The 27,900-nt window shown below is 31.0% G+C and overlaps 1 protein-coding gene across 1 annotated transcript; it reads right to left on the reverse strand.

The window, feature by feature from the left end:
- Window positions 1–2,853: 2,853 nt before the first annotated feature.
- Window positions 2,854–15,315, reverse strand: LOC129966480 (uncharacterized). Its single transcript, XM_056080908.1, has 3 exons — window positions 15,135–15,315; window positions 3,555–5,183; window positions 2,854–3,146 (listed from the first exon to the last, which is right to left on the reverse strand). Exons 1-3 carry the CDS (start codon window positions 15,313–15,315, stop codon window positions 2,854–2,856), a joined length of 2,103 nt encoding a protein of 700 aa, XP_055936883.1.
- Between the last annotated feature and the right edge of the window lie 12,585 nt (window positions 15,316–27,900).

Genomic DNA, 27,900 nt, shown 5'->3' on the forward strand with positions numbered 1-27,900 from the left:
TATTTGCCTTTGTTTTGATGGGGGACTTGACCTTGAGATAATGACGTAAGTCAAAAGCATTTGAAAATCCGTATGTTCGTTTTGTTTTACTTCTCCAATTAAACCGAAGTAAAAGAGGTTTGATTAAATACTTTATCTTTTTTCTTCCGAGCATGCCTTATTTCTGTGGAATAGGTGCTGCCATCTTTTCAGAATACGGATAATAACTTTGCATCAGTTGTGATCGTCTCCTTTTACAGAATTTTATGGATTTGATAGTTAGCTCAGTAGTTTCAGATTATGTTTATAATAACCCTTTAAATTTATTAATATCTCTCCAGAGGTATAATCATTAGCAAAATTGAGGAATTGTTGATAATAAGCACCCCACTACACCAGACTTTCATTGGAGATGGGGTGATTGAATTGGCAGCTTTTTCGATGACGGAATATACCTCCTTTGAATGCGGGGGGGGGGGAGAACGCGCCTGGTGATGCTCCTTTTCTGTCTAATCACTGTATCCATATTTTTATCGTGGCATTCAGGACTTGGATATCCAGGCAGGGAATGGATTTTAATTCCTTTTTAGAGGTAATTTATGTTAAAATTTTATCTTTATTTTGAGTTATTATCATGCTATATATCTCATTTTTGATTTTCTCTAATCTTGTTGATTTTTCTCTTGACCAGGGACTTTTTTAATGCTCCAAAAAAAGTCTTACACATTTTTTTTAATTTCATTAAATATTAAAATCAACAGTGCGTGTATGCAGCTGATGCTATGCAAGCAGCTGTTTATCCTTCTCGGAGCTTTCCTATAGCACTCTACATAATATATATTAGGATTGTTTCATTCCTCCACACACAGCGATGTATAGGATTCGTGCATCAAATGATAATATTTTTTATATTCACAATAGTATTTCACTCAAAATGGCTAAAAATCAAAAATCATATGCTTAGAAATACTAATAAAAGTATGCTTAGGTGTCGCAACTTCACAGATCAAGGGAATAACAAATCAGGGATTATAGCTTCTCCAATTAAATAACCATCTTTCCAATCAATAAACACTATAATAAACTTTTTAATACCTCCCCCCCCCCTTTTTGTGAGCAGCTTGTCCGCACAGATTATTAACTTTTCGGTTTATTAAATCTTAATGTGGAATGAATATATATTTTAAAAATGTCACCTTGTTAGAATGAATGTCCAAAGAAGACATGTTTTTTTTTAGTATTAATTTTGAAATGGATAAAAGCACGCGATTTAATGTTTTGATGGATGAGTTTGAATTTTATTGCAATAAAAATTGTTATAAATCGGGCATCGCAATGAAACAATTTATTAAAATTAAGGTAAACACGGTACAGAAATGAAATGGATATCGTTGAAAGGGTTTTAGTATTAAGATAATTCAAAAACCATTTTTGTGAGATAATGTTTTTGAAAGATATGGTCTTCCATTTCCATTAGTAAGATGAATTTTCATTCCAGTGCTAAGGCATTCTTTAACATCTGGAAATGGTTAACTCTATTTGATTTACTCGGGTTAAGCTTTGTTTGACGCATATTTTTTTAATTTCTTTTACGTCTTCTTTCCGCAGAGTTTTTGATGAGTCTTATCCGATAATATTTTTCGGCTTCCTTGATGATAGAAGCATTGAGTTACGAGTGAAATTGTCTGAAATGTTCGTATAGTAGATTTTCTGAGATTTAAATGGCGATATTTGACGATATGTAATAAGTGTTAAAGCTGCCTAAGAAAAAACACCGTTTTCTTTCGCTTTTTATATTAAAATAGAAAAACGATATCCCACCGGTAAAAAATTCAAACTTTGTTTATTCCATCTTGGGATTGATCTACAAGTTGCCATCTACAAAATGAGACAGCAAAAAATATTTCTTAAATAACGTTGCCATTCTAAAATAAACAAATAAATAAAATAAAATATTAATACATTTTCAACATCCTCCCACCTTTTGATTATAAATAATAATCAAAATATAATACTATTAGTTAAACACAGTTAAGAGATTCAATAAATGGCAACGTTTTACAAATTTTCAATTAATATTTAAATATAAAAATGAAAATTAATGTGAAAATGTCCAATCAAAAACAAAATAAATCACAAGTTCAGTCTCTCTGGCAATTTAATTCTTCTTCCGGCTCTACTAAATTTCATCTCGTTGCCAGAAGTACTGTCAGAAGTTTTGGTGATGTCATTTGACTTATTCAAATCATCTGGTGTCATCGAAGTGGAGAAGTCATCAGAGGATGTTAACTCTAATGGATATATTCTTTGAATTGGTCGCAGGAAATTCTGCTGTGAAGTTTGCACTCGAACAAGTCGTACATGTCCATCTTTACCTGGTATGATTTCTGTGATACGACCTAAAGGCCAGACAAGTCTCTTTTTATTATCTGCTCCCACCATAACAATGTCACCAACAGTAACTGTACATTTTCTTGATTTTTTATTTCTCCGCTGTATGAGAGCACCCAAATACTCAGATCTGAAACGATTTCTTAAGTCTTTAAGCACTGCTTGTCTGTATTTGAATCTATTGCTCACAGAATTTTGCTCTACAGCATCTATATCAGGAAGATTGCATTCATGCACATCTTGTATGAACATCGGTGGAGAAATTGGTTTTATAGCTTCCTCTTCGCAAATGTAAGTTAGAGGTCTTGAGTTGATTACACGCTCGCAGTCTGCCAAAACCGTTATCATCTCCTCATAATTGAGACGTGCATGTCCTAACACTTTCTTCAAAAGATCTTTTAAAATTCTAATTAATCTCTCCCACCATCCGCCCCACCAGGCAGCAGTTGGAGGATTAAACTTCCAGTCAATAGAGTTTATTGCTCAATATTTTTGGATACGGTTCCAATCCAGTTGTTTTAAATAGTTGGCTGCTCCAACAAAATTGGAGCCATTATCGCAGTATATTGTTGTGCATCTTCCCCTGCTAGAAACAAATCTCCTAAAGGCCATTAAAAAAACATCAGTCGATGCAGCAGTAACAAGCTCGAAATGAACTGCTCTGTACACTGCACAAGTAAAAATTAGAACCCAGCTCTTCTTGTCTTTAAGGAATAAAGGTCCAGCCATATCAACGCCAGTTACCTGAAACACCGCAGCATCCTTTACTCTATTTTCTGGAAGGGGGGGGGGACTTATAACTTCTATGTTCTTTGAGCTATATCTTTTACACGTAATGCAATTGGCCACCACATGTTTCACCGCTTTTCTTCCATTTAGGATCCAGTACTTTTCTCTAAGTGCATTCAATAGTATCTGGACTCCAGCATGACAGTTCTTAACGTGAGCATTATAGATTAACCGCTTTACCACTTCATGCCTCGGAGGAAGAACAATAGGTTTAAGAAAATCTTCACTGTCCTTGCGATAAATAATTTTAGTTTTCAAACGGATGATGCCAAGATCGTCTTTAAATACTTGTAGGGTTTTTAATCTCTTTTCTTCTTCTAGGAGAAAAGACTCATTCTGTATCATAAATAAAACCTTCATTTCTGCTTCCTGAAATTCTGTAGCGGTTAATTCACCATGCTTCTTCTCAGTTATATTTTTGCAGTTGTTCATGAAGCGGAGGATCCATGCAACAAGACGAACTATTCTATCATAGTTCGAAAAATATCTGTAGTACCAGTTTGCAACACCACAGGCTTCATTATTTGATAATATAAAAGTCGTCTTAGACTTTTCCTTTCTAATCTCTTCTTCATTCCAATCATGGTTGGTGGAACCCATAATGTTTTGAAATTCAAAAGCATTTTTCATCCATTGTTGACCCTCCCACCATCTTAGGGAGACTAGATGTTTTGCCTTGCAGCCCCTGGAAGGTAAATCTGCCGGATTCTTATCACCAGGTATGTGTCTCCATGATGTAGGATTACTCAACTTCCTTATCTCTTGGACTCTGTTCCTAACGAAGACAGACCAATTTTCTTCTCGTAATATCCATGCAAGCACTGTTGTAGAATCACTCCAGTAATATATCGTAACATTTTCCCAACCAAAAGCTTCAACAACTGAATTCGCTAGCCTCGCTCCAATCACCGCCGCAAGAAGTTCCATTCTTGGGATAGTTGTGCCTCTTAAAGGAGCCACTCGAGATTTCGCTGCAAGTAGAAATAGCTCGATTCGACCATTATTTTCTATTCTAAGGAATGTAACAGCAGCATATGCATCTTTGCTTCCATCAACAAACGTATGAATAGTGCAGTTGCTTATATCTTTTGAAGATGCTTGAACACACCTAGGAATCTGTATGTCAGACAAATGCTTAAGTTCTTGAAACCACTGTAGAAATTCTTTACGAAGCTCACCAGTTACTTCTTCATCCCAACTTGTACCTAATGTCCATGCCTTTTGTAGCATTATTTTTGGACAGAGCATCACTGGTGCAGTGAATCCAAAAGGATCAAATACTTTATGTACTGTAGAGAACATACTCCTTTTAGTTACTTTTTCCACATTAATGCCATCCAGCCATTTCATGTTAATTTTCAAAGTGTCTAATTTCTTATTCCAAATAAGACCTAATACCTGAGTTTCTTCCTTTGAATTAGTTTCACAGTCGCCAGACCATTCCCATTCTCTAAGATCAAAACCACCTTTTGCCATCAAGGTTTTAGAATTGTCAATGAATCGATCTAATTGGTCTTTACTGTCGACACTAGTAACGACATTATCAATGTAGAAACTCTCCAAAAGTCTTTTCTTCAAAGATTTTTCAAATCCTTCACATTTTTGAATATGGTACTCAATTACTGAAGCTAAAAGAAAAGGGCTACATTTTACCCCAAAAACAACTCTTGTGTGACGAAAAACTCTCAATTTCTTTTCTTCTCTATTTTCCCACCACAAAAACCGAAGGAAGTCTCTATCCTCTTTACGAATACTAATTTGCAGAAAAGCTTTCCTGATGTCAGCTATAACGCCAAGCTGTCCCTCTCTGAATCGAAGAAGAATATTTGGAATAAGCTCAATGAGATTAGGACCAAATTCCAAGCACTGATTCAAAGATGGATAATTTGCTAATCTCGCTGAAGCGTCCAACACCTGACGAATTGGAGTAGTGCTGCTGCTTAGTTTTATCACTGCACGGTGAGGTAAATAATTACCATAAGAGTTCATTTCGTTGGTAGGAACTTCCTCTATTATGTCTTCATCTAACCAAATTACAAGAATATTTTCAAATTTCTCATACATATTCATAGCTATAAGTTTTGAGGTAGTGTAGTCGAGCCTTTTCCTCGCCAAATCCAAGTTGTCGGGCAAAGGTGACTTATCATCAGACCATGGTAAACAAACCTCATATCGACCATCATTATTAATTGTTACCGTTTCTAGAAAATGCTCCTTGGTCCGAAGATCAATCTCGTTCTTAGATTTTTTCTCAACAGGATCATTGATTCCGATTGAATATAATTTCCATAAATTTGTGATTTCAGCTTCATTTACAAATAAGGACAGCACTGTTAAAGCCAGGTTTTCTTCCGAAGATTCTTCCTGTGGTACCTTACCCATTAAGGTCCATCCTAAGAAAGTTTCTACAGCGACAAGACCTGAAGATAAGACTTTTCTTTTGCCAGTTAACATTTTCCCCATAACGTCAGCTCCAATTAGAATATCAATGCCTTCACAAGTATCGCTAATATCAGTTAGATTAATCTGATTTTCCTCTAATTCTTTTATCCAGGGACCTTTAAAAACCGGTCTAATATTGTCACAAATGATAGATTGATCCAGAACTTCAAAATTACAGCCGAAATTTCCAATCAAATTTCTCAATTTTACTTTATAACAATTATGTTTAAATTCATTAGTGATAACGCCACCAAAAAGAGAATGTACCAATTTTTCACATCGAACGGGTGTATAATTCATTTCTTCAGCTACACTTTTCAAAATGTAAGATTTATGTGATGCAGAATCAAAAAGTAACCTCACAATTTTCTGTTTATTATCCGATACCAGTTTAGCTTTGAGAGTTTGAAGAAATATCTTAGGGCTGTGTTTATTAAAATTAGCCATATTAACATCTAGTGCGGGTTTATCTTCTTTTCCCTCTACAGACATCTTTTGCGAATCAAGCACATCACACATTATAGGAAAATGTTTTTTAGAACATATCAGGCATCTTAAAACTGCTCGGCATCTTTTAACTGCGTGAAATGGCGATAAACATGCAAAGCAGCATCGTTTTTCCTTGACTATTTTTTGTCTTTCCGATAGAGTCATTTTTTGAGCCGTAAAGCAATCTGAACTTGAATGTTTACCACCGCAAAAAACGCAAGATTTCTTTACATCTTTATCTGCAGCAGTCGTTAACAAACCTATAGCTGTAGGTACTTTATTTCTCAAATTCTCCGAGCTATATTGTTTCTTTTTCAAAGGTCTGTATTCTTGGCCCTTTCCTAAACCGAAACCGGCTACAGCCAAACATATTCTTTCTTCTCCTTCAACTTCTGTTTTCAAAAATTGCATCAAATTATCCAATCTTCCTTTCGCGTCAGAGTTAATACTGGAAATATTACTACGATTCCAAGCCTTTAAAAATTCAGCTGGGAAACACGATTCAACCATAGGATACAAAACGGATGCACATTTATCTGTGGTTACACCTAATGTTTCTAATGCTCGTAAATATGATTCAAGCTTATCATACAAAGAAGTTAATGAAAATGTTTCTTTTGTTTGCACAGAAATAATTAATTTTAATAATTCTCTCACATATACTTCCACTAAAATATCTTCTCTACCAAAACGCGATTTTAAACCATCAATAGCCTTTTGATAGTTGGCGCCAGTTGGCGGAAAACTTTCAACAACCTCTCTAGCACGAGAACCAGAAATTGTTGCTTGAACTAGGTACTGAAATTTGTCTTCTGGTGCGATATCCTCATCTTTATGTATTTGCTCAAATTGACTCCAAAATGGGAGCCAATCTTTAATATCGTCGCCAAATTGTCTAAATTCTAATCTAGGCAGTGTAAACTTTCTCTTATAATTATTTAAATCAGCAGTAGAATTAGCAGAAAATGACTCACCTCTATTTTGAGATTGTATTCTTGCCAATTCTATTTCTTTTTCAATTTCAAGCTGCAATCTTCTATCTTCCTTTTCAGCTTCAAGCTGCAATCTTCTATCTTCCTTTTCAGCTTCAAGCTGCAATCTTTTATCTTCTTTTTCGGTTTCTTCTTTTAATTTCCTTTCCGAAATAACATTACTTAAAAGTTCTTGAACGAATTCTGGATCATTCTTATATTCACAACTATTTAAAATAAGATCTTTTAATCCAACTATCGTAATATTTTCTGATACGTCTTCTCCAATTTCAGACGCAACGTATTTCAGATCTTCTTTTTTAAAACCTTTTATTGCTTGAAACATCTTGATTTATTTTGTTTCGAGAAAGTCCTGTCGCGGACGCCAAAAAATGTTAAAGCTGCCTAAGAAAAAACACCGTTTTCTTTCGCTTTTTATATTAAAATAGAAAAACGATATCCCACCGGTAAAAAAATTCAAACTTTGTTTATTCCATCTTGGGATTGATCTACAAGTTGCCATCTACAAAATGAGACAGCAAAAAATATTTCTTAAATAACGTTGCCATTCTAAAATAAACAAATAAATAAAATAAAATATTAATACATTTTCAACAATAAGAGCAATTTCTGTGCCACGTATGTTAGCGTTTTATGTGGAAAGATTTGTAAATATTGATAAATAATTTCTTTATATTTGTGACATAACGTTAATAGATGTATTTGTAAATAATTCCGCCGAATCATTTTGTTTTTCGAAAAATTAAAAGCTTTCTTACATTTTGTAAATTTATTTTATCATGATGAAACTATTTCCACTATTATTCCAATTCATTCAGAGTTCAGTCAGAATTTTAAGTTTTTTTATGATTGTTATTTTATTTTTTGATAATGTGAGAATTTCATTTAACTATTCCAAATAATGCGATGGATGAATATAAGATGATAAAAATGTTTTGTTTTTAACAATGAATGAAAACATCTAATAATAAATGTCAAATCCAAAAGATTAAAATATTTTATTGAGAAAATTTTTTTCACTGGCAACAGCTGTCATAATTCAAACAATCTTAAAATATATTTATGACAAATCATGTACGGCCAATGGGTTGATAGGAAAATAAATGTGCTGTTTTTAATATATTCAAATTATATGTTTAATCCTAAATAAAAACTAATTGAAGAGCAGAACCATTTCACAAACTACAGTTAGATTATTCTTAAATTCTTACAAAAGCATATGTTTGTCATTTTAACCCCTCTGCGTTACTAACTGCAATTCGAGTCTGACTCGTTCATCAAATGACTGTATTTTAAATTTAAAATCTGCATTTAAGTGAAAAGCATTAAATAATTTCAAATGCAGAAATCATTATAAAAACGCATCATTATCCCAAATGTCCCTATATTATGACAGGAATTAAAATATTCCCAGTTGTCCTCAATAGGACGTGAAGTCTAATTAAGAAGTTAAATTGAAATAAATGAATTCGCATGTTGCTCCCTTTTAGCGATGAGTGCCAAGAAATCGAACAACGTTCCACTAATATTGCCAACTGTGCTACTCAAAAAAGATCTTCATTTCTTCTTATCAGAAAATCGAGCAAAGTTATCATTATGATAGTAATGTGGACCTCTCTCTCATTTTAACTATTTCGAAACAATGATCAACTTAATTTTACAACAAGAATTTTTTTTTTATTCTGTAAAAATGAACACAGAAAACCTCGTTAGACGAATTCTATCTACAAAGCGAAATAACAATCTCTTTCCATAAAGTTTTCCGTCGAATAAAAAAGAAGGTGGAACAATTCGAATTCTTTTGTACTCTAATGATACACGACTGCAATTAACATCGGCTCCCCTCTCCTGTGATACGTTTATATATTCATCTTTTCTCCCTGAAAGATCTCTAGACTTTTGAAAAAAAGGGAGTGATAATAATAATAAACACAAAAAATGTTAGGAAGAAAGAGAAATCATAACAATGAAGTGACGGCGGTGGTGTGGCTTTTTGCCACGAAAAAGAATCATTAGGAAAACTTATCTGCACATAGTTTGGGGCACGGAAATCAGATCATGTATAAGCACGAAATGGCATTTTCGGAACGGAATTAGTATTTGCAATTACCACCAAATGAAAGTGGCGAGATCTTTATCGTTGCAAAACATACAAAAAGAAAATCGAAAATTGTAACTTTCTAAAATAAACAGTAAAAAAAAGGAAGTAGCTGCCTATTAAAAGAAGATAACTGGACTGCCTCATTAAGCATGTCCTCAAATGAAATTTAAAAATGTTTTTAGTTCCCGAATTCGTGCACATAAAGAGATTATTTTTCTAATTTTCCTCAAGCAATAATATTATTTTCAGAATTATAAAATTAGAAATCAAATGCCGGAAATGCAAAAATGTTCCATTTCATGATATCGATCTGAAGCAAGTTGTCTTTGAACTTGTTTCTCAATAAGATTTCGGAATGAAAGTTAGTTGTAATTAGATGAGACTTTTCATCATTCATTAACATATATATAATAAGTTAACAGATGCGAATTTTCTCAAATACTTCATCATTTCTTTCCTCTTTAATAATAAAAATGAGTGATTTTTATATTGCTTGTGAGTTTTTAGTAGGAATATTTAACATCCTTTTCCTTATTATTAATATTATTATATCAATATTTCATCGTGTACTATCGCGTTACCATTTTTTAATTAATTATTGCATTGTAAGCAGTGTGTTGTATAACTTTTAGTTTTGCAAAATAAATAATTGCATGTTCAGTTTATAGTTCAGTTTCAAAATGGAATTTCGTCAGCGGTGCTCAGCATTTTGACACTATCATAATCACTTAACACAGATAAATAAATACAGATGATCTCTCTAGAGACAAAATCAGTTCAAAATTCAAAACGGTTATATCATTTGTGTACAATAATTACTAGCCGAATTTCACTCATTCATCTTTTTGTGTTTTAAGTACTCGAGTGCTCATATACAGAACCGACAAATTTACCATTAATAGATTTTTTTAATAAAAATTAATAAATTGTAAAATGTGATTATAATTATGGTGTAAAAGTAACATGCAAAATATTATCTATTCTGATAAACAGACACACATGCTGATAAAGAATATAAAATTTGATAAAAAATAATTGTTTTTTTTAATACTACATGCCGAAATTTATCTAAAAATCTTCCATTTCTGAGTTAATGAGTGAGCAAGAAGAGATAACTTCATCAAAATATCAAAAGCAAATTTGTTGACGACTTCAACGTTGTTTCTTTGTACATTTACAAAGTACGTGAGTGAAAGAAAGATTGCTTAACATTTGATTTCTCACCATCAAACAGTACAAAAAAATTTAGCTTTAAAATGAAATTATAATTAAATATAGTAATATTTAATCATGCATTCTTAATCGCAGTAACTTATTTATTTCGGTTTCTGTCATATATAAATACTCCTATTGGTAATTAATACAGTAAAATCAGTAATACAAATTTATTAATTTAACATTAGTTAATTTTCAGTTGTTTATTTAATTTTTCTTTAATACTTTAATACCCAACTTGTATTCAGACGATGGGGGAGATACGAAACACTAGTTTCAGCATGAATTATTTATTATTCCTAAAGTTGCTGTTCATTTCTTCCAGAAAGTTTCGACTAAATATTTAATTATAATAATGGAAAGGATAGGCATCTCATAAAATGTAATATTTATGTAATAATATCTGGAAATAATTGATTCGAGTAAGAATTTGAAAAGGATTTTTATATGCTACTATTTACTTAGATTGTAATGAAACCAGACATTGATTTTTTTTATAGAAGAGAAAAAAGCAGATTTTGAATAAAATTTTCAGTAATATTTTCTTTCTTTTTTTATTTAAAGGAAAGAGATAAATTTAAAAAAATAGGCATACACTTTTATGTACTTTTTGTTTCGTATTCTTAACCAATTTCAAGATTTAAACTCATTTACATTTCTTCTATTTAATTTAAGTGAAAAATAGTTTCTGTTTTTGATTCTAATTTAATTTACTTCCATGGGTGTTGACTGTTTTTCTTTTTTGTCTTTTATTTAATTCCTTTCAGAATGAAAAGCATTTAAATAATAGCTACTGAAAGCGTTGGTTCTTCAAACAGTTGAAAATCAAGTTAAGAAAGTTGTTAAAATCGCGCTAACAAAGGTAGCGCAGGATAATGCAAATGGAAGCAGGTTGCAAATAACATTATAAACAGCTAGAAAGTCCAACAATTTTTATATATTACAAATCCTGCAGCACAAATTATTTTACAACAGAAAACTATTTTTCATCTCTTCTCCATTAAAACTTGTAATGGAATGAGGGATTTGTGACCGCCTTAGCCTGTGATTTTTCTAACACACAACGTTAACACAGTCCTTCCGGTGATGCAGAGTTTTCACATTTTCGCAATAAACCACATGGTTAAAAAGGATCCCAAACATCTGAAGAATGTGGGAAAACCGAATCGTTCATCATCTTGTTGTAGATAAAATGTTGCAGTAAAAAAATTTCATGCTGATTAAAATATGTAGATTACTGATGCCTTGCACAAAAGTTGTAGAGAAAGGCATTGCTGAAATTAAAATATCATAAGTGTCATCAACATATATTCGCTATCCATCATAACATGCCACAAGATAGTTAGAAGGAGCTTTCTAAAAGAAGAGTGGTTCAAGGCTAAATATGAAAATAAATCCTTAACAAAATTTAGAAAAACACAGTTTTCCAGTGATGCAAATTCTGATTGTCATTTGGTGTATTAAATGAAATTGGTATAATGAGTTCAGTAACAAATTGTCCGCGTTCATTTAGATGAAAATGAGCCTCATCACGTTAAACAATGTTCCTTGGATGCATTCATCAGTATTTGATCAAAAGTAGATGAAAAAAATCATTCAGGAACTGTTATTGACTACAAATGCCAACAGTCTCTGGATGATATTGCATTGAATTTCGAAATACTTGTGACACATGAAGTTTAATTTTCGCCACACTGCTCACTCAAAAAGCAAAATTCTCGATAAAGTAATTAATTTCAAAATATCTAAAATTTTTCATAATATCGAAGCTTTTTAAACCGTGTTTATAAGTCATAAAAAGTAATGATGCAAAAAATTTCGAAAACATTCACTGTGCCTGGCTTTGTATGACTCAATTCTTCTAAACAGAAAAATAGAGGGGTTTTTTTTGTATGGAAGGTGACTGCAACAGCGATTTTTAAATTGAGATTGATATACAAATAGAATAAGTATATTTTGAGTTACGGCTGCTTGTGAGTGTGACCAGCTTTGATGATTTGTATTTTAGATTAGGGACAGAATTTTTATTTGAAAAAAAAAATGTAATTTTTGCTACTGAATTTTTTTTTCCTCCGGAGAAAGAAATGCGAGTAAAGAAGTTTCATATGGAAGAATTTACATGAAAAGAGAATAATTTAGAATTAGTTACTAAGACAATTAGTAAAAAATATTAAATAAAAAATGAGGTATTTAAAAGATATATTTTATAACTTTAGCACGGAAAATTACGTAATACTGTATAACTCTATTTATGCTGCTATTTCATCTCATCCTTTCTTTCGAATCAGTAAAAGCTACTGATCTATATTCATTGAAATATACAGTATCACAAATGTAGTACTAGAGGCGTCTATTACAAACGTGATGACGTCATAGCTGTTCCACGTAAACTTTCACGCCTTTAAAAGCGTTGAATTACATTATTTACTGAGTAACTAGCTCATCATTATATATCTCCTTCAAATGCACGTTCATTTTTTTTTTTTTTTTTGTATTTTATCCGGGACTATAAAAAGCATCTCTTCTTTTACGACAAGGTATTTTCCAAGAAAAACAAGGAATTACACTAAAAAAACCCAAGTAGTCTAAAATGCTGATAAAATTCTTCCTTTACTCGCAGTTTAGTGACAGAATCGGTTAAATTTAGACGCATAATGAGCGCTTCCTTCTCATCATTTTTGTTTGCTTCAGGTCGATAAAAGCAAATCTGCGTTCGAGTTCCTTTCAGAACACCCTCGTGTAGAGAACGACCCTTTTTATTAGATTGCTTACTGCAGAATCAGCATCATAAAGTGGAAATTCGGGTTCGATATTTAGCTGAAATGTGCATTACTGCAGTGTGAAAAAAGTCGAGGGCAAAAGATTTGCTGTTTTACGACTCTATGAATCCACCAGATAGCGATAAATATGACAAGGTATTTTTTTCCCTTTCTTTTTGTGCCCATTTTAGTCATTTATTTATTTAAGATGGCAAGCGTATTATTTTTATAAGTATCTCAGAGATGTTTCAACAATTTTCAGGTTTTCATCGTACTAAATACTAAGTGTTTGGAAGGATGTTAGTTTGATTAAATACCGACATTTTTACTTGTATGAATGCGATGTGTAAGCGAAAACAAAAAAACCTTCCATTTTTAGTTCTCCCGAAATGGGAAATATCTGTCTTATCCTTCTGTCTTTGAGTACAATAAATCAAAAATGCAGCAAATTAAATAAATGCAATTTAGAACGTCGCTCTTACATAAAAATTTTAAATTTCAGTCAAATTTTAATCTAAATCCATTTTTTTATAGGTTTATCTGCCTGTCTGCATGCAAGTGAATAAAACTGAAAAGTGCAAGGAACTGCTTAGAGCCAATTCAGTATAGATATAGAGACTACAGTTGGGAATAGATTTGTCTGTGCCATACTTTGAATCAAATTGCTGACAGATTGACCATCTATTGATCCACAAATCAGCGCGATTAAGGAGATGATAATTCAAAATGACTTAGAAAAGTTAAATGTGCCATACTGTGTTGGGACCAAATCGTAGAATCTTTCTCAAATTTTGGACCAAATCAAAAGCAAGGAAAGTCCCAAAATGCTTATTCAGATTTCTTCAGCACATTACCAAGTATTAAATGTCGCTTATTGAGAAAGAATGGAAGAGAGAATTTTCCTGCTAGTCGAAAATTTAATTATAAAAATAATCTGTTTCTTAAAATGTGTATAATTTCTGACAAATGCAAACGAACTCTAAACAATTTATTTGGTAATCACACAAAAATATCAATGAACCATTCAGTGTTTTTAATACATTGTAATTGTTATTTCTTTAATTTTGAAAAGAACTTCCCGTTCAAGACCTTGCCACCATATCCATCATTTCTGAAGAGAGGAGGAATTGAAAAATCTGATTTCCGCTCTCGATCATTTGTATCGATGATAGGTTAAAGTGCGTCAAAATTCAATAAGAACTGCCTTTCAAGTGACATTGTCTTCCCGGTAATCTGTGTCTGTTTTGGATCGTACTGGAACGTCTTTGGAAATGAGGTTGCAAATTCGGGACCCTATTCAAGAAAAGTTCATCTATGCAGGTAGGTCGTTGATTCCTTTAAGGGCGAAACGTGCTTTTATGTGGGAAAGGATCACTAGCTTATGTGCTTCTTTTATCATCTAATCACGATACAAACTGACGAGATTGGTCACAAATCGTGTCTCGTACAGCTTGAAAAATTTAATCTAAATTAATTAAATTAAACTAATTTTCATAACTTTACTTGACTGATTCTTGGTTAAAATTCTGAAATGGATTTAAGAAAAGAAGCATTTAAGACCTCAGACATATGTGATACATTTCTGCCTTATATTTCCACGACATTTAAAGTGTAAAGAAAAAATTTTTTTATCGAAAACAGATCCACGGAAGAAAACATTTTCCTTCTCATTTCGATAGTGAATGCAATGAATCTGAAAATTTGTATAGGAAAAATATACTATTTCGATTTTATAAGACTCAGTTAAATCTCACCAATACCGAATTTTTTTTTCTTTCATTGTGGCCTATAAACTCTAAACTTCATTTGTGAGGCATGGGACAAGAAATACTTCTCAATGATTCAATACCTCCCATTACATACTGACCTCTGCTATTAACATTAACATTCTGACGCAATGATGTCACCAGGCAGAACAACGCGAGATCCGTGTGGGCAATTCGTCTTTTCTGTTAAAAGCTAAAGATGAACGGTTACATTTGGCAACAAGAGTCACCAAATTGCAGCTCTTCGTGTGGTCCGGTCGTCTTCCAAGACAGTAGCGGTTGGCTAAGGTGCCATTTTTTACGCCTTCCACGTCACTGCACTTCTCCGCCAACCTTTTTAAATGGTGCCTCTTTCTCCAGTTGACAAGAGAGGTTGACGCTTGAACTGACATGGTCCACAGACCGTTTAAATGATACGCATGCTGTAACAGCAGGTGCTTTTATTTTATTGGAAGTGATGTTATAAAGGGCGACACTATCCTTTGACTGATGATATACATTAGTGGTCTTTGGACATTGTTTCCCGACGAATATGTGTCACCGGTACTTTTTATCGTCTGAAATTGTATGGGAAAGAGGAATATTCATTGTTTTCGAACAGAAAATTTGTATCTTATTTAAATGCGAGTAACATCGGCATTTTCAGTTCGGGGAAATATTTCGAAAACCTCCTTATTTCATTGATATTGTTTTAATTGTTTCAATATAAGGATTACAAATAATTATTAAAGGAATATAGTATACACTCCATACAATATGTAGTGCAGAAGTAATGAATCGAAATTTCCAGGTCATTGGGTGAGGTGTGCCGTTATAGTTCTGCGTATGAATATCAATATCTTATTCAAAGGCAATGCAAACGTTATATGAAAATGGAATGACTGTTTACTTGAAATGTTTCCTGCTTGTAAAGATGAAATTTTGAATGCTTATATATATTTATGTTCAATAACAGTACCATATTTCAATATTACTTTCATTTCCCTTGTATGAATTATGAGCAGATTACTTTTTACTGAATATACAATCATTCAAAAAAGCATTGGAGCACAATACAAGTGGACAAGATTTCATCATAATATGTAACTTATGTACTTTTTGGTATCATTTTTATATTTCACATTTTTATAAATTCAAATCGCAGTAACTCAAACAAAATTCATATGTTAATACAATCATGATTACAACTTAAATTTTTAAAAAAATCAAGGCAAAAAAATCCTCTCAAAAATATTAGGATACTATCCACTAAATTAAGAATAAAATATGAATTTTATAGTTAATATCTGAATTACCACCCTTGCACTTTTTGACCTGTCGCAGTCCATTAAATCGTTGATTTTAGTTCGATGAACAGACTTAAATCAACTAAACCCCCACGATCAGATGTTTTTTTTCCGCCTGTTTTCAAAAATATTGTGTTCATTGATTTTTTTTCTTTGGTACGAATAATTCCACACATGCTCAATGGGATCAAGAGTCAGAGATCTTAATCACACCAGGACTATAGCAGAGAAACCATAACATGAAGAATTTACCTAACCCTGCACCAGAATGCGCCATGCAACGCCAGATAAATGGGTTGACATACAGGTTTCAAATAGTAGTACAATAGGTCGCAAATTTTTAATATGCAATGCTGAATGAGCATATCAAATATTTGCGGCCTACTGTACAAAACATTTCATATGCGACCTTTTTTTTTTTTACCAGCCATCTAATCCGAAAATGTTATATGTGATTTGCTTTCATCCACAAAAATGATATTTCCAAAAATTCCGTTGATTGCTTTACATTTTATGTCAGCAAATGCCGCCTCAATTTTTGCTTCGCTATTGTAGGACTTTCACTCTGCCAGGATACCTGTGTTTTCTTAACATATTTTTGACAGGATTTCTGAAACATACTTTTACATTTCAGGATTCATTTTACTCCGCTGATTCTTGGATGAAGGTCTTTAGATCGCGATCCCTCTCTCTTCACGTTTCTTGGATACCATCATTTATGATTTGTTTTCAACACAATTGGTTTTCTTAAACCTGAGAATAATATAAAAAACAACGGACTTACTGAGTTTCAAAATGTGTCGTATAGAGTAAATTGATTTTCTATTTCTGAATTATAGCTCAGAACCGATTTCACGCATCGAACAAAATATCCTTGATTCTTGTCATTGTTCTGCTGATTCTTTATGTCTAAAATTATAGTCTGAACAAAAATGGTTATAAATTCAGCTTTCATCGACACGCTATAGAATACTTAAATTTCTTATTTCAAAAGTGTCGAAATACTTTTTTAGCAACTTTTTACATTTAAAAGGTTAGATCAAATGGTAATATTAAGAGAACTTTCTTTATATACTGTATAACTAATGTCAAAGCATCTCCTATTTTATTAATTTTAATAATGTTATTAATATTTTTATAAATAGCTTTATATACACGCCGTGTTTCAATACTTTTTTTGAATGATTTTATGTCAATATGAGATAGGTTATTCCAGCTATAAACAAAGATTTTAGTCCACCCGATAAAATGAGTTGGTATCAATATTTCAATTCTTGAGAAATCCTATTTAATTTCATATAAAGTAATACCATAAAAATTTCTATTATAGTATTTTTTCATTTTTTTTTTCAATTTCTGTAAATATATTTGCCAAATAATATGTAACATATTTTGATTGAAGTAGAATGCAGGTTCGAAACAATGAAGAGACTTGGTACTTTTAATTTCGTTTTATTCTATTCCGAGTGGCAGGCATGATTATATACAAGAAAACGCAGCACGGCACACACAGAAGTAAGAAAAGGAAAAAAAGGGACGAACAGATGATGACTTGCCTTATATAACATAGGATTTCCGGCCACGCGCCGAGGGAATGACCTTTGACACCTGTTCAAGGGTACCGAAGTATCACTCGCATGTGAAACGTAGTTCTTGATGGCGCATTATTTTTACAAAGGGATTAATTAAACTGAAAGTGGAATTGGATCACGAAATAAGAGAATATTTTAGAATGAAGTTAGGAAGGCTAAATTAAGGTAAAGTTTTGGAAATTAATTCGGATTAAATTAAGAGTTTAAAATATCATTACATATATATATATATATATATATATATATATATATATATATATATATATATATATATATATATATATATATATATATATATATATATATATATATATATATATATATATATATATATATATATATATATATATATATATATATATATAAATCTTTAAATATAGCTAGCATAAAGTTAAAATTGTAGAGTTCATTAATTTCTATTGCTGATAGGAATTAAATGGTAAAAAAACTTTTTCAGGATTAAAATATATTGCTTTATCGCCTATATACGAATTAAGAACAGAATTTCAAGACTAAATAAAATACTTGAAAAAGTGTCGGTGATATTGTTCATTGTTTTGGAAAGCAAAATACGTCCTCTTTACATGATTCAAAACTCAAAATGTGCAGTTTCATAGGTCTGCATCTTAAAGATTCAAACTCTTTCGAACATGATATGAAAGCTTATACAAAATCCAATTTCTTCCATTATCCTAAACATAATAGAAGAAAAATTGTTTGAAATAGTATAATTTTTAAGTATAATGTTTACGTAAAATAGAAAAAAATATTGAAAATTTTAGGAAAATATAAGGGAAATTTTTGGGAAAAATAGGAGAAATGCTGGGGAAAATGGGGAGAAATCTTAAGAAACATAGAGGAAATTTTAGAGAGAAGTAGGGGAAATTTTATGTAAAATAGGAAAAAAATGTGAAAATTTGAGGAAAAAATAGGAGAAATGCTGGGGGAAATGGGGAGAATTCTTAAGAAACAGAGAGGAAATTTTAGAGAGAAATAGGGGTAATTTTACTGTAAAATAGAAAAAAAAATAGTGAAAATTTTAGGGAAAAATGAGAGAAATGCTGGGGAAATTGGGGAGAATTCTTAAGAAACAGAGAGGAAATTTTAGAGAGAAATAGGGGTAATTTTACTGTAAAATAGAAAAAAAAATAGTGAAAATTTTAGGGAAAAATGAGAGAAATGCTGGGGGAAATGGGGAGAATTCTTAAGAAACAGAGAGGAAATTTTAGAGAGAAATAGGGGTAATTTTACTGTAAAATAGAAAAAAAAATAGTGAAAATTTTAGGGAAAAATGAGAGAAATGCTGGGGGAAATGGGGAGAATTCTTAAGAAACAGAGAGGAAATTTTAGAGAGAAATAGGGGTAATTTTACTGTAAAATAGAAAAAAAAATAGTGAAAATTTTAGGGAAAAATGAGAGAAATGCTGGGGAAATTGGGGAGAATTCTTAAGAAACAGAGAGGAAATTTTAGAGAGAAATAGGGGTAATTTTACTGTAAAATAGAAAAAAAAATAGTGAAAATTTTAGGGAAAAATGAGAGAAATGCTGGGGGAAATGGGGAGAATTCTTAAGAAACAGAGAGGAAATTTTAGAGAGAAATAGGGGTAATTTTACTGTAAAATAGAAAAAAAAATAGTGAAAATTTTAGGGAAAAATGAGAGAAATGCTGGGGGAAATGGGGAGAATTCTTAAGAAACAGAGAGGAAATTTTAGAGAGAAATAGGGGTAATTTTACTGTAAAATAGAAAAAAAAATAGTGAAAATTTTAGGGAAAAATGAGAGAAATGCTGGGGGAAATGGGGAGAATTCTTAAGAAACAGAGAGGAAATTTTAGAGAGAAATAGGGGTAATTTTACTGTAAAATAGAAAAAAAAATAGTGAAAATTTTAGGGAAAAATGAGAGAAATGCTGGGGGAAATGGGGAGAATTCTTAAGAAACAGAGAGGAAATTTTAGAGAGAAATAGGGGTAATTTTACTGTAAAATAGAAAAAAAAATAGTGAAAATTTTAGGGAAAAATGAGAGAAATGCTGGGGAAATTGGGGAGAATTCTTAAGAAACAGAGAGGAAATTTTAGAGAGAAATAGGGGTAATTTTACTGTAAAATAGAAAAAAAAAATAGTGAAAATTTTAGGGAAAAATGAGAGAAATGCTGGGGGAAATGGGGAGAATTCTTAAGAAACAGAGAGGAAATTTTAGAGAGAAATAGGGGTAATTTTACTGTAAAATAGAAAAAAAAATAGTGAAAATTTTAGGGAAAAATGAGAGAAATGCTGGGGGAAATGGGGAGAATTCTTAAGAAACAGAGAGGAAATTTTAGAGAGAAATAGGGGTAATTTTACTGTAAAATAGAAAAAAAAATAGTGAAAATTTTAGGGAAAAATGAGAGAAATGCTGGGGGAAATGGGGAGAATTCTTAAGAAACAGAGAGGAAATTTTAGAGAGAAATAGGGGTAATTTTACTGTAAAATAGAAAAAAAAATAGTGAAAATTTTAGGGAAAAATGAGAGAAATGCTGGGGAAATTGGGGAGAATTCTTAAGAAACAGAGAGGAAATTTTAGAGAGAAATAGGGGTAATTTTACTGTAAAATAGAAAAAAAAATAGTGAAAATTTTAGGGAAAAATGAGAGAAATGCTGGGGGAAATGGGGAGAATTCTTAAGAAACAGAGAGGAAATTTTAGAGAGAAATAGGGGTAATTTTACTGTAAAATAGAAAAAAAAATAGTGAAAATTTTAGGGAAAAATGAGAGAAATGCTGGGGAAATTGGGGAGAATTCTTAAGAAACAGAGAGGAAATTTTAGAGAGAAATAGGGGTAATTTTACTGTAAAATAGAAAAAAAAATAGTGAAAATTTTAGGGAAAAATGAGAGAAATGCTGGGGGAAATGGGGAGAATTCTTAAGAAACAGAGAGGAAATTTTAGAGAGAAATAGGGGTAATTTTACTGTAAAATAGAAAAAAAAATAGTGAAAATTTTAGGGAAAAATGAGAGAAATGCTGGGGGAAATGGGGAGAATTCTTAAGAAACAGAGAGGAAATTTTAGAGAGAAATAGGGGTAATTTTACTGTAAAATAGAAAAAAAAATAGTGAAAATTTTAGGGAAAAATGAGAGAAATGCTGGGGAAATTGGGGAGAATTCTTAAGAAACATAGAGGAAGAGAGAAATAGGGGGAAATGGGAAAAAATAGTAAGTACGAAGTTAAATAAGTATAATGTCTACTAGTCGGAAAAAATTTTATTTTGGATATTTAGGTTTCAAAATGTGTTAAAAATATTGAGAACTTCTCTGATGATCCCTATTGGATTTTCAAACACGTGTCAACATTTTCAGCGTGTGCACGAGAAGGCAAATGAAATCTGTAAGTGAGCATCAGATATTCAGAACGTATGTCTACTTATTTCACTGCTTTGCTGTCTTTTAACCATAGTGGGGAAGAAGTCCTTTAATTGAATAGTTTGGTACAATCAGATTATGGGTATGAACTCTAGGCGAGTCAGGAGGTACTTTTATTAAAAAATAACAAACCTACAAAAATATTTTTAGTACAATATTCAAAATTTATTTAATTTTTTAAAAATTCATTTGAATTAAAAATGTATTTATTATAAAAACTATACGGCTTAAAAAATGTTAATAAAAACTGCCCAAATCCACATCATTTTCTTACATTTTTTTTTTTTTTTTTACTTACTAAAGAATGTAAAAGTTTCTATAGTCTTTCTTTATTTCAAAATCAGTAATACACTTAGCTGAATTTGTACCATTGGTTCTGAACGGAACGAGTAGTTTTTAAAACTTAACAGAAAAGTTTTGTGTCAAAATTTAAAGCTAACTATATTCATGCACTTGACTACAAAAATTGTGATTGTTTTATTTATGTAATATTATTGCATGGCAAACGAATTGCAAAACAATGCTAAATTTAACTTTGATGGGTATTAAATATATGCAAAACAAGAATAGCATATATTTTGTCGTAAACCCTACTTATAATAATGATAATAATAAAACAATGATATAAATATACTAATAAATAATGATAATAATAAAAAAATCAATACATATATAAAGGAAAACGCGTGTAATTCAACTCCGTAATGTACCTCCTAAAATGTTTTAGACTCCTTGGCCCTAAACTATAATTACTCATCTAAATCTTTCTAGTAAAAATATATATAAAAATATTTAGAAATCGAGTTTAGATCATTGATTAGATAGATCTAGAACGCGGGTATATAATTAAACCCATATCTAGGGGTTATCCATGAATAATGCATTCAACTACAAGAAATAATTAATTTTTTAAGTTCAAAACTGAACTTTTTCTCATACTCTCACAAAACAAACACGATGTTCTTGCCTCCAATTTCATGCATTAGTTCCATAACACTTTTGTAGGCACCATCGATCATCTATTTAAAACAGCATCAAGTGTGAACATGTTATTTAAATGTGGGGAAAAAAGCTGGGCTGTTCCTTAAATAATGGTACGTACACATTTTTTCATTTCATGTTTTAAAATCTTAAAATAGGCAATAAATACAAACCAAAAAGTAAGCCATTACTAGCAAGCTTATTTTGAAGCAATCAAAACAAAACATTGAAAAAGAAAATGAAGAGATGAAAAAACATAAAATATTTATTAAAAAAGAGAGAGGGAGAAACCTAAAGCGGAAAGCACGTATAAATACTTTACGTGAACAATAAATTCAAAATTCTCTTCTTTTTTTTTTTTCCCTCCCCTCTGCACTTAGAAATGTTTCTTAGAGCGAAAAGAGCGTCAGTATTCATTTTATTTTTATGGAACTCCAATTAACTTTTATTCACATAATTTTGTTGGAGCATCTTTATTTTATTCGCATTCTTCCAAACACTTTTTTTTCCTTCTCACAGTAATTAACGATACTTTCTCTTTTTATCACTTTTAAGCACATCTCATTAAGGGGGTGAAATATGCTTCAGAAAAACGTGATTTTGAACAAACCTGTAGTAACGGCACAAACAACAAAACTGTATAAACGACGTGGAAAATCAAATTTCTCAATGCTGTTCTTTAATTGTCATCAATTAATTCCCCCATGTCCTGAAACATCAATGGCGAAAAGCACTTTTTTATAACTCAATTACTTAAAAAGTACCGCCATTAGTTAGTTAAAAGCATACGTAGAAGACTTCCTAAAAGTGGAATGAAATAATTCTAATGTGTTCGAAAGTACACCTAGTTTTCGTGGATATTATTTCTTATAGTAAAGTGAGCCGGCCGCCGATTTTAAAACGAGAAGGACCGTGAATTAAACATGGAGCTTTCAGAGATGACATTATAGGAGAAATCCATTTTGCCTCTGTGATAAGATGGTATTTTAAAGGGGCAGTTCTTTCCTTTCTCCCTGCCTTCTCGTCCTCTACGTTTCCATGAGTATTGTTAATGTTCTCGAAACCAGAAGTTTTCTCGGAAGGTATGAACCATTTAATAAAGGAAATTCGCTCAATTTCACGTTGAAGTAAAAGATGGCAAACAAATTTTTTTTCTCCTCTTTTATTTATCTATTTAATATTCAGGCTGGAAACAAAGGAAATCCATATTTTTTGTCGTTGTGCTTCTAGAACACGTACAATGCAATTTTACTTCCATTGAAACTCTATAAAAATAACTTTAATTTTTAAAATGCATCATTGACACATAATATTTCGCAATGGTATCTAGTTCTTAAAAATATACTTGAATGAAACACACGATTTCAAAAGCTGACTGATGATATTTTTATTTTTGCTGTTTATCTTACAATCGAGAATGCTAAACATACAAAAAAAAATCTTTTTTTAAAAAAAATCTTTTGATTAATATTTGAATATTTATGCATTCTAAAACCATAGAATTATAATTTTAAGATCTGAAATATGTTATCAGTCTTTTTTGTATGATAAAATGAGTTTAATTTTGTTATATGACCACCCCATTTGAAGGCAAACAGAGGGTTATTCTGGGATGCACCTCGTAATTTTGAATCCCAGTCAGAGAACGAGAATGAAACCTGAGTTGGCCCACACACCCTTTCCAAATTGAAACCACTCAGGAGGAAGACATTTGTTCCACGACGTCAGATTTACCTTTCATCAGGTCCGCGTACAATGAGTGGAATTAGGATTTTTGACTTTTTTCTGGTCTCTTAGCAGAAATCTTATTACGAGGCCTCCGTGGCAGGATGATAATATGATATTATATGCATAGAGATTTTTAGGTGCTTTTCCGATAATGATGTTTGAGTTAATGTGAATTTAAAAATTTTATTTGTACTTAGATTTTTTTTAAAAATTAATTCGAGTTCATTGGTAATTCAGATTCTTCTCTGGTCCCTTGAATTATCTCTTGACGTAATATTAAAATGGTGTGTGTAAGTTGAACTTATTTTGACTCAATCAAAATCAAACTTAAAAATTGTAAAAATTTGTATTTCTTAATTGTTTTTATTAATTAAATTCGTCCTTTTGTTTTTGATGATTTTAAATGAATAAATTTTAAAATCCTTAATTCATTTCGAGGATTTTACTTTTGATATAATGTATTCAGTCGAAAATGTATTAAAAGAAAACGTATCTTTTTTTATTATTATTATTTATTTACTTTGAGAAGGATGTATTTAGATGTGAATTAAGATCTCAACATTATCAAATATTTTATCTATTGTTATTATTTTCCGATTTATTAAAATCATTACAGCTTATAAGTCACTTAGTATTTACTACACTCACACCCATAAATTAAGGAAAATCCAGCTCCGACAAATAAAGGTTCAGAAACAAAATAAACGTGACTTATTCACAAGCTCATTTATTAAACAAAAGATAACGAACAAAAAATATTGTGTGTGTATGATACCATTCCTAAAAATTACAATCTTTTGCTCTCTGGGGCAATTACAAAAAATATCTCCTTACCAAAACCTAAATTTACATGATCGGTATGATGGTTAATACATTGCATGTCTCCCAGACGACGAAATACAATTCACCATAAGCATGCTGAGTATCAAATTATCAAGGTGATCTTGGGGAAAAGCCACTCCACTCAGCAAGCACTGCTCTCTGAAGTTCCGGTACATCCGTGGGAGACGGTTGATAGGCTACAAATTGTCGGCTAAGCATGTTCCACGTATGCTCGATCGGATTCAAGACAGGTGAAAATGCTGAACATTCTTTACAGCTGATATCCTCAGACTGAAGGCATTCCTTTACGATGTTGGACATTGGAAGACGAGGATGGACATTTCCATCCTTAAATACAAATTCTGCACATTTACCACCCTTAAGCAAACATACAGGTTATTCCAGAATGATGTCTCGATAAATTCTGCCTGTCAGGTTCCGATTTGAATATGCACTATGTACTTAACCCTCCCTTATCGTGGCAAGATTGCTTTTTTGAAGAAAAGCAAAAAAAAAAAATGTATATAGATAGCTTCTTTACGCTATAAAAATCAAAAAATAAATTAAAAAATCGTGTAATAAAACTAAGTTAAAAATTATTTTATAGTGGTAGTATATTTTTATAAAGTTGTATGCATGGTATACTATACAAAAGAAACATAAGGGTTAAGGGAACAGAAAAATTTGTATGAAAGCTACTGGATGGCATTTAATAACTAAATGGAAAGTTGCGTACAAACGTATACTTCTAGCCATATACTGTGGTACTACTACATGGACCGTATTATTTGCACCTAAAAACCATGCTAGAGTCCAATCGGATGAATGGCTATTTTATACGTCCGTCCTGTACTTTATTAAATACTCAGCGTTATCAGCTCCTTTTACCTCCTTTGACTAGTTGCTGACAGTCTAGTTTATTTAGATTGATTTCTTATTTGATAACTTATTAGCTTTTTATGTTTAAGAGCGAAAAAAAGAATTTGGAGTACTTTGAAAATCACGCAAATTTCTGTTGAGTTCATTTCTTACAGCGACATTAAATTTTTATATTTATTTCGTGATTTCGATTACTGAATCAGCTTTGCTTCGGTCGCGCCAAGTTATAAATAAAGCTTTTTAGTAATCATTTCGTAATTTATTCAACCGATACTCAGAGTTCATTGGTTCATTGTTCATTTTTTAAAAATAAGTAGTTAAATTCTTTTTTGCAGTTCAGATTACACTTCTATTATAATATTTTTCCACATAAATAACATTTTAAATTACAACAGTTTAATTTTTAATTTTTTCATGCTAATTATGCTGTTTTATCTTAAAAATTATATTGAGGTGTTTTTTAAAGCTTTAGACTGTTAGGTTTCATTTAATGCTTCATAACTGTCGAATATGTTGTAAATTTTAATGCATTTTCTTGAAACTGGAAGAAAGTATGAATTTAATTGCATATATATAAATTCTACATTTTTTTTTATGTATTTTCGCAAACGACATACATATAAAAGTGAAATCGTCGAAAAACAATATACTTCATGATTTGAAGGATTTTATGTTGCTGTATTCATAAAAAAGAAGATGGCTAATGTATATCTGTAAATACAATTTAGAAACTTATGTGCTGGATTGCTAACTACGCTGCGACGATCTTGAACCAATATTGAAAATTTTGTCAAATATTGGATAAACCACTTCATGCGGAAAAGTACTGTATTGAAAAAAAAAATCCTTATTTATTTCACTAGAAAATACCAGTTAAAAAAACGAATCTTATTTACAAAGATTTCTTTCAACATCCATTTTGCGTACCATTCAAGCAGAATGAAAATATAATAAATATTTTTAATTATTATAAATTTCTTTTTAATTTGACTTGTTTCTTGTGTGGAAAGCTGCAATCAATTATTTGCTTCCAGAATCCTAAACATGCTAAACAGGACTCACAATACAAGGGATCTATTTAAAATTTCAAATTTGTAGTTCATTGGAAGAGTTATTTCATGAAATTGCATAAAATATGATTATTTACTTCATTTAGACCATTTTTTTAGCAGATGTATCTCTAAAAGTTTACAAATTAGCTATTGGGACCTGTTTAGAGTAAATATCTTAAATAAAACCAAAATATTGAATTAATAATATAGCTATTTTAAAACGTCACTGAAAACTTTTACTCGCATTTTTTTTAAAGAAAATATCACATTTCATATAACAAGTGCTGAAAATGACACTTTTCTAGATTTAATTTCTAGCAACAGTTAACTTTTTTTTTTTTTTAATTTGAGCGTGATGGTAATACCTTGATAAAAACTAATTTTTTTCTATAGATGCGTAAAATACTGGAGCCGATTACATTTTATTTTTATTTTGTGCAAAATGAATTGTTGAAAAATATGGTTAAAATATTTTTTTTTAATTTTAAATTAGAAACTTAATTTATAATTTCTTTGCGCTTTAATTTGATTTAAAAATCACGTTTTTGAAATAATATTTTCGGAAGTTATTTAAAAAAAATTTTTTCGAAAATTCAGTTAATTTTTAATTAATTAAGATTATGATTAAAATTCAAAAAAAAAAAAATCCCGACCTCCAAAGTATACACGTGACAAATTTGGTAGCTGTGGATCAAACTGTCTGGCCTGTAGAGCGCCAACATACACACTCGTTCATCTTTATAAGAATGGATATCGATATAGATAGATTAAAATAGTGAATGTGGTTAAATTTCCGTTATAATAGTGAACAAAATTTACTTAGAATTTTTCAAACATCGTTTCTTGCCTTTATGTCTCAATTCCTCTTGTATAATTGTAATAATAAAAATATAAATGAAATAATAACAATAAATGAAATAAAAATGCGGTTTATTTCATTTTATTTATTTTAAAAATGCTTGTTTTTTTATTCATGGGTATACGTAAAGTGTTTATTCTTTAGTATATGAACAAGATAACTCGCAATCTTAACAAGAAAAGGTTTATTTCTTTTTTTGGTCTTAACTTAAACATTTTAGGAACTTTATCAAATCCAGCAATGGGTAAACTATTTTCTATTGATATGCATGTGAATTAAAAACTTTGAAGTGCAAAGCTAATGAGATTTGGCTGTGGTATGTGCTCTGTCTGAAATTTTGGGCCAAATCGGTTAAATTCAAATCGGTTCACAAAGAGTTTTT

The sequence above is a fragment of the Argiope bruennichi genome, chromosome 4, assembly GCF_947563725.1.
Source record: "Argiope bruennichi chromosome 4, qqArgBrue1.1, whole genome shotgun sequence".
NCBI lineage: Eukaryota > Metazoa > Arthropoda > Arachnida > Araneae > Araneidae > Argiope > Argiope bruennichi.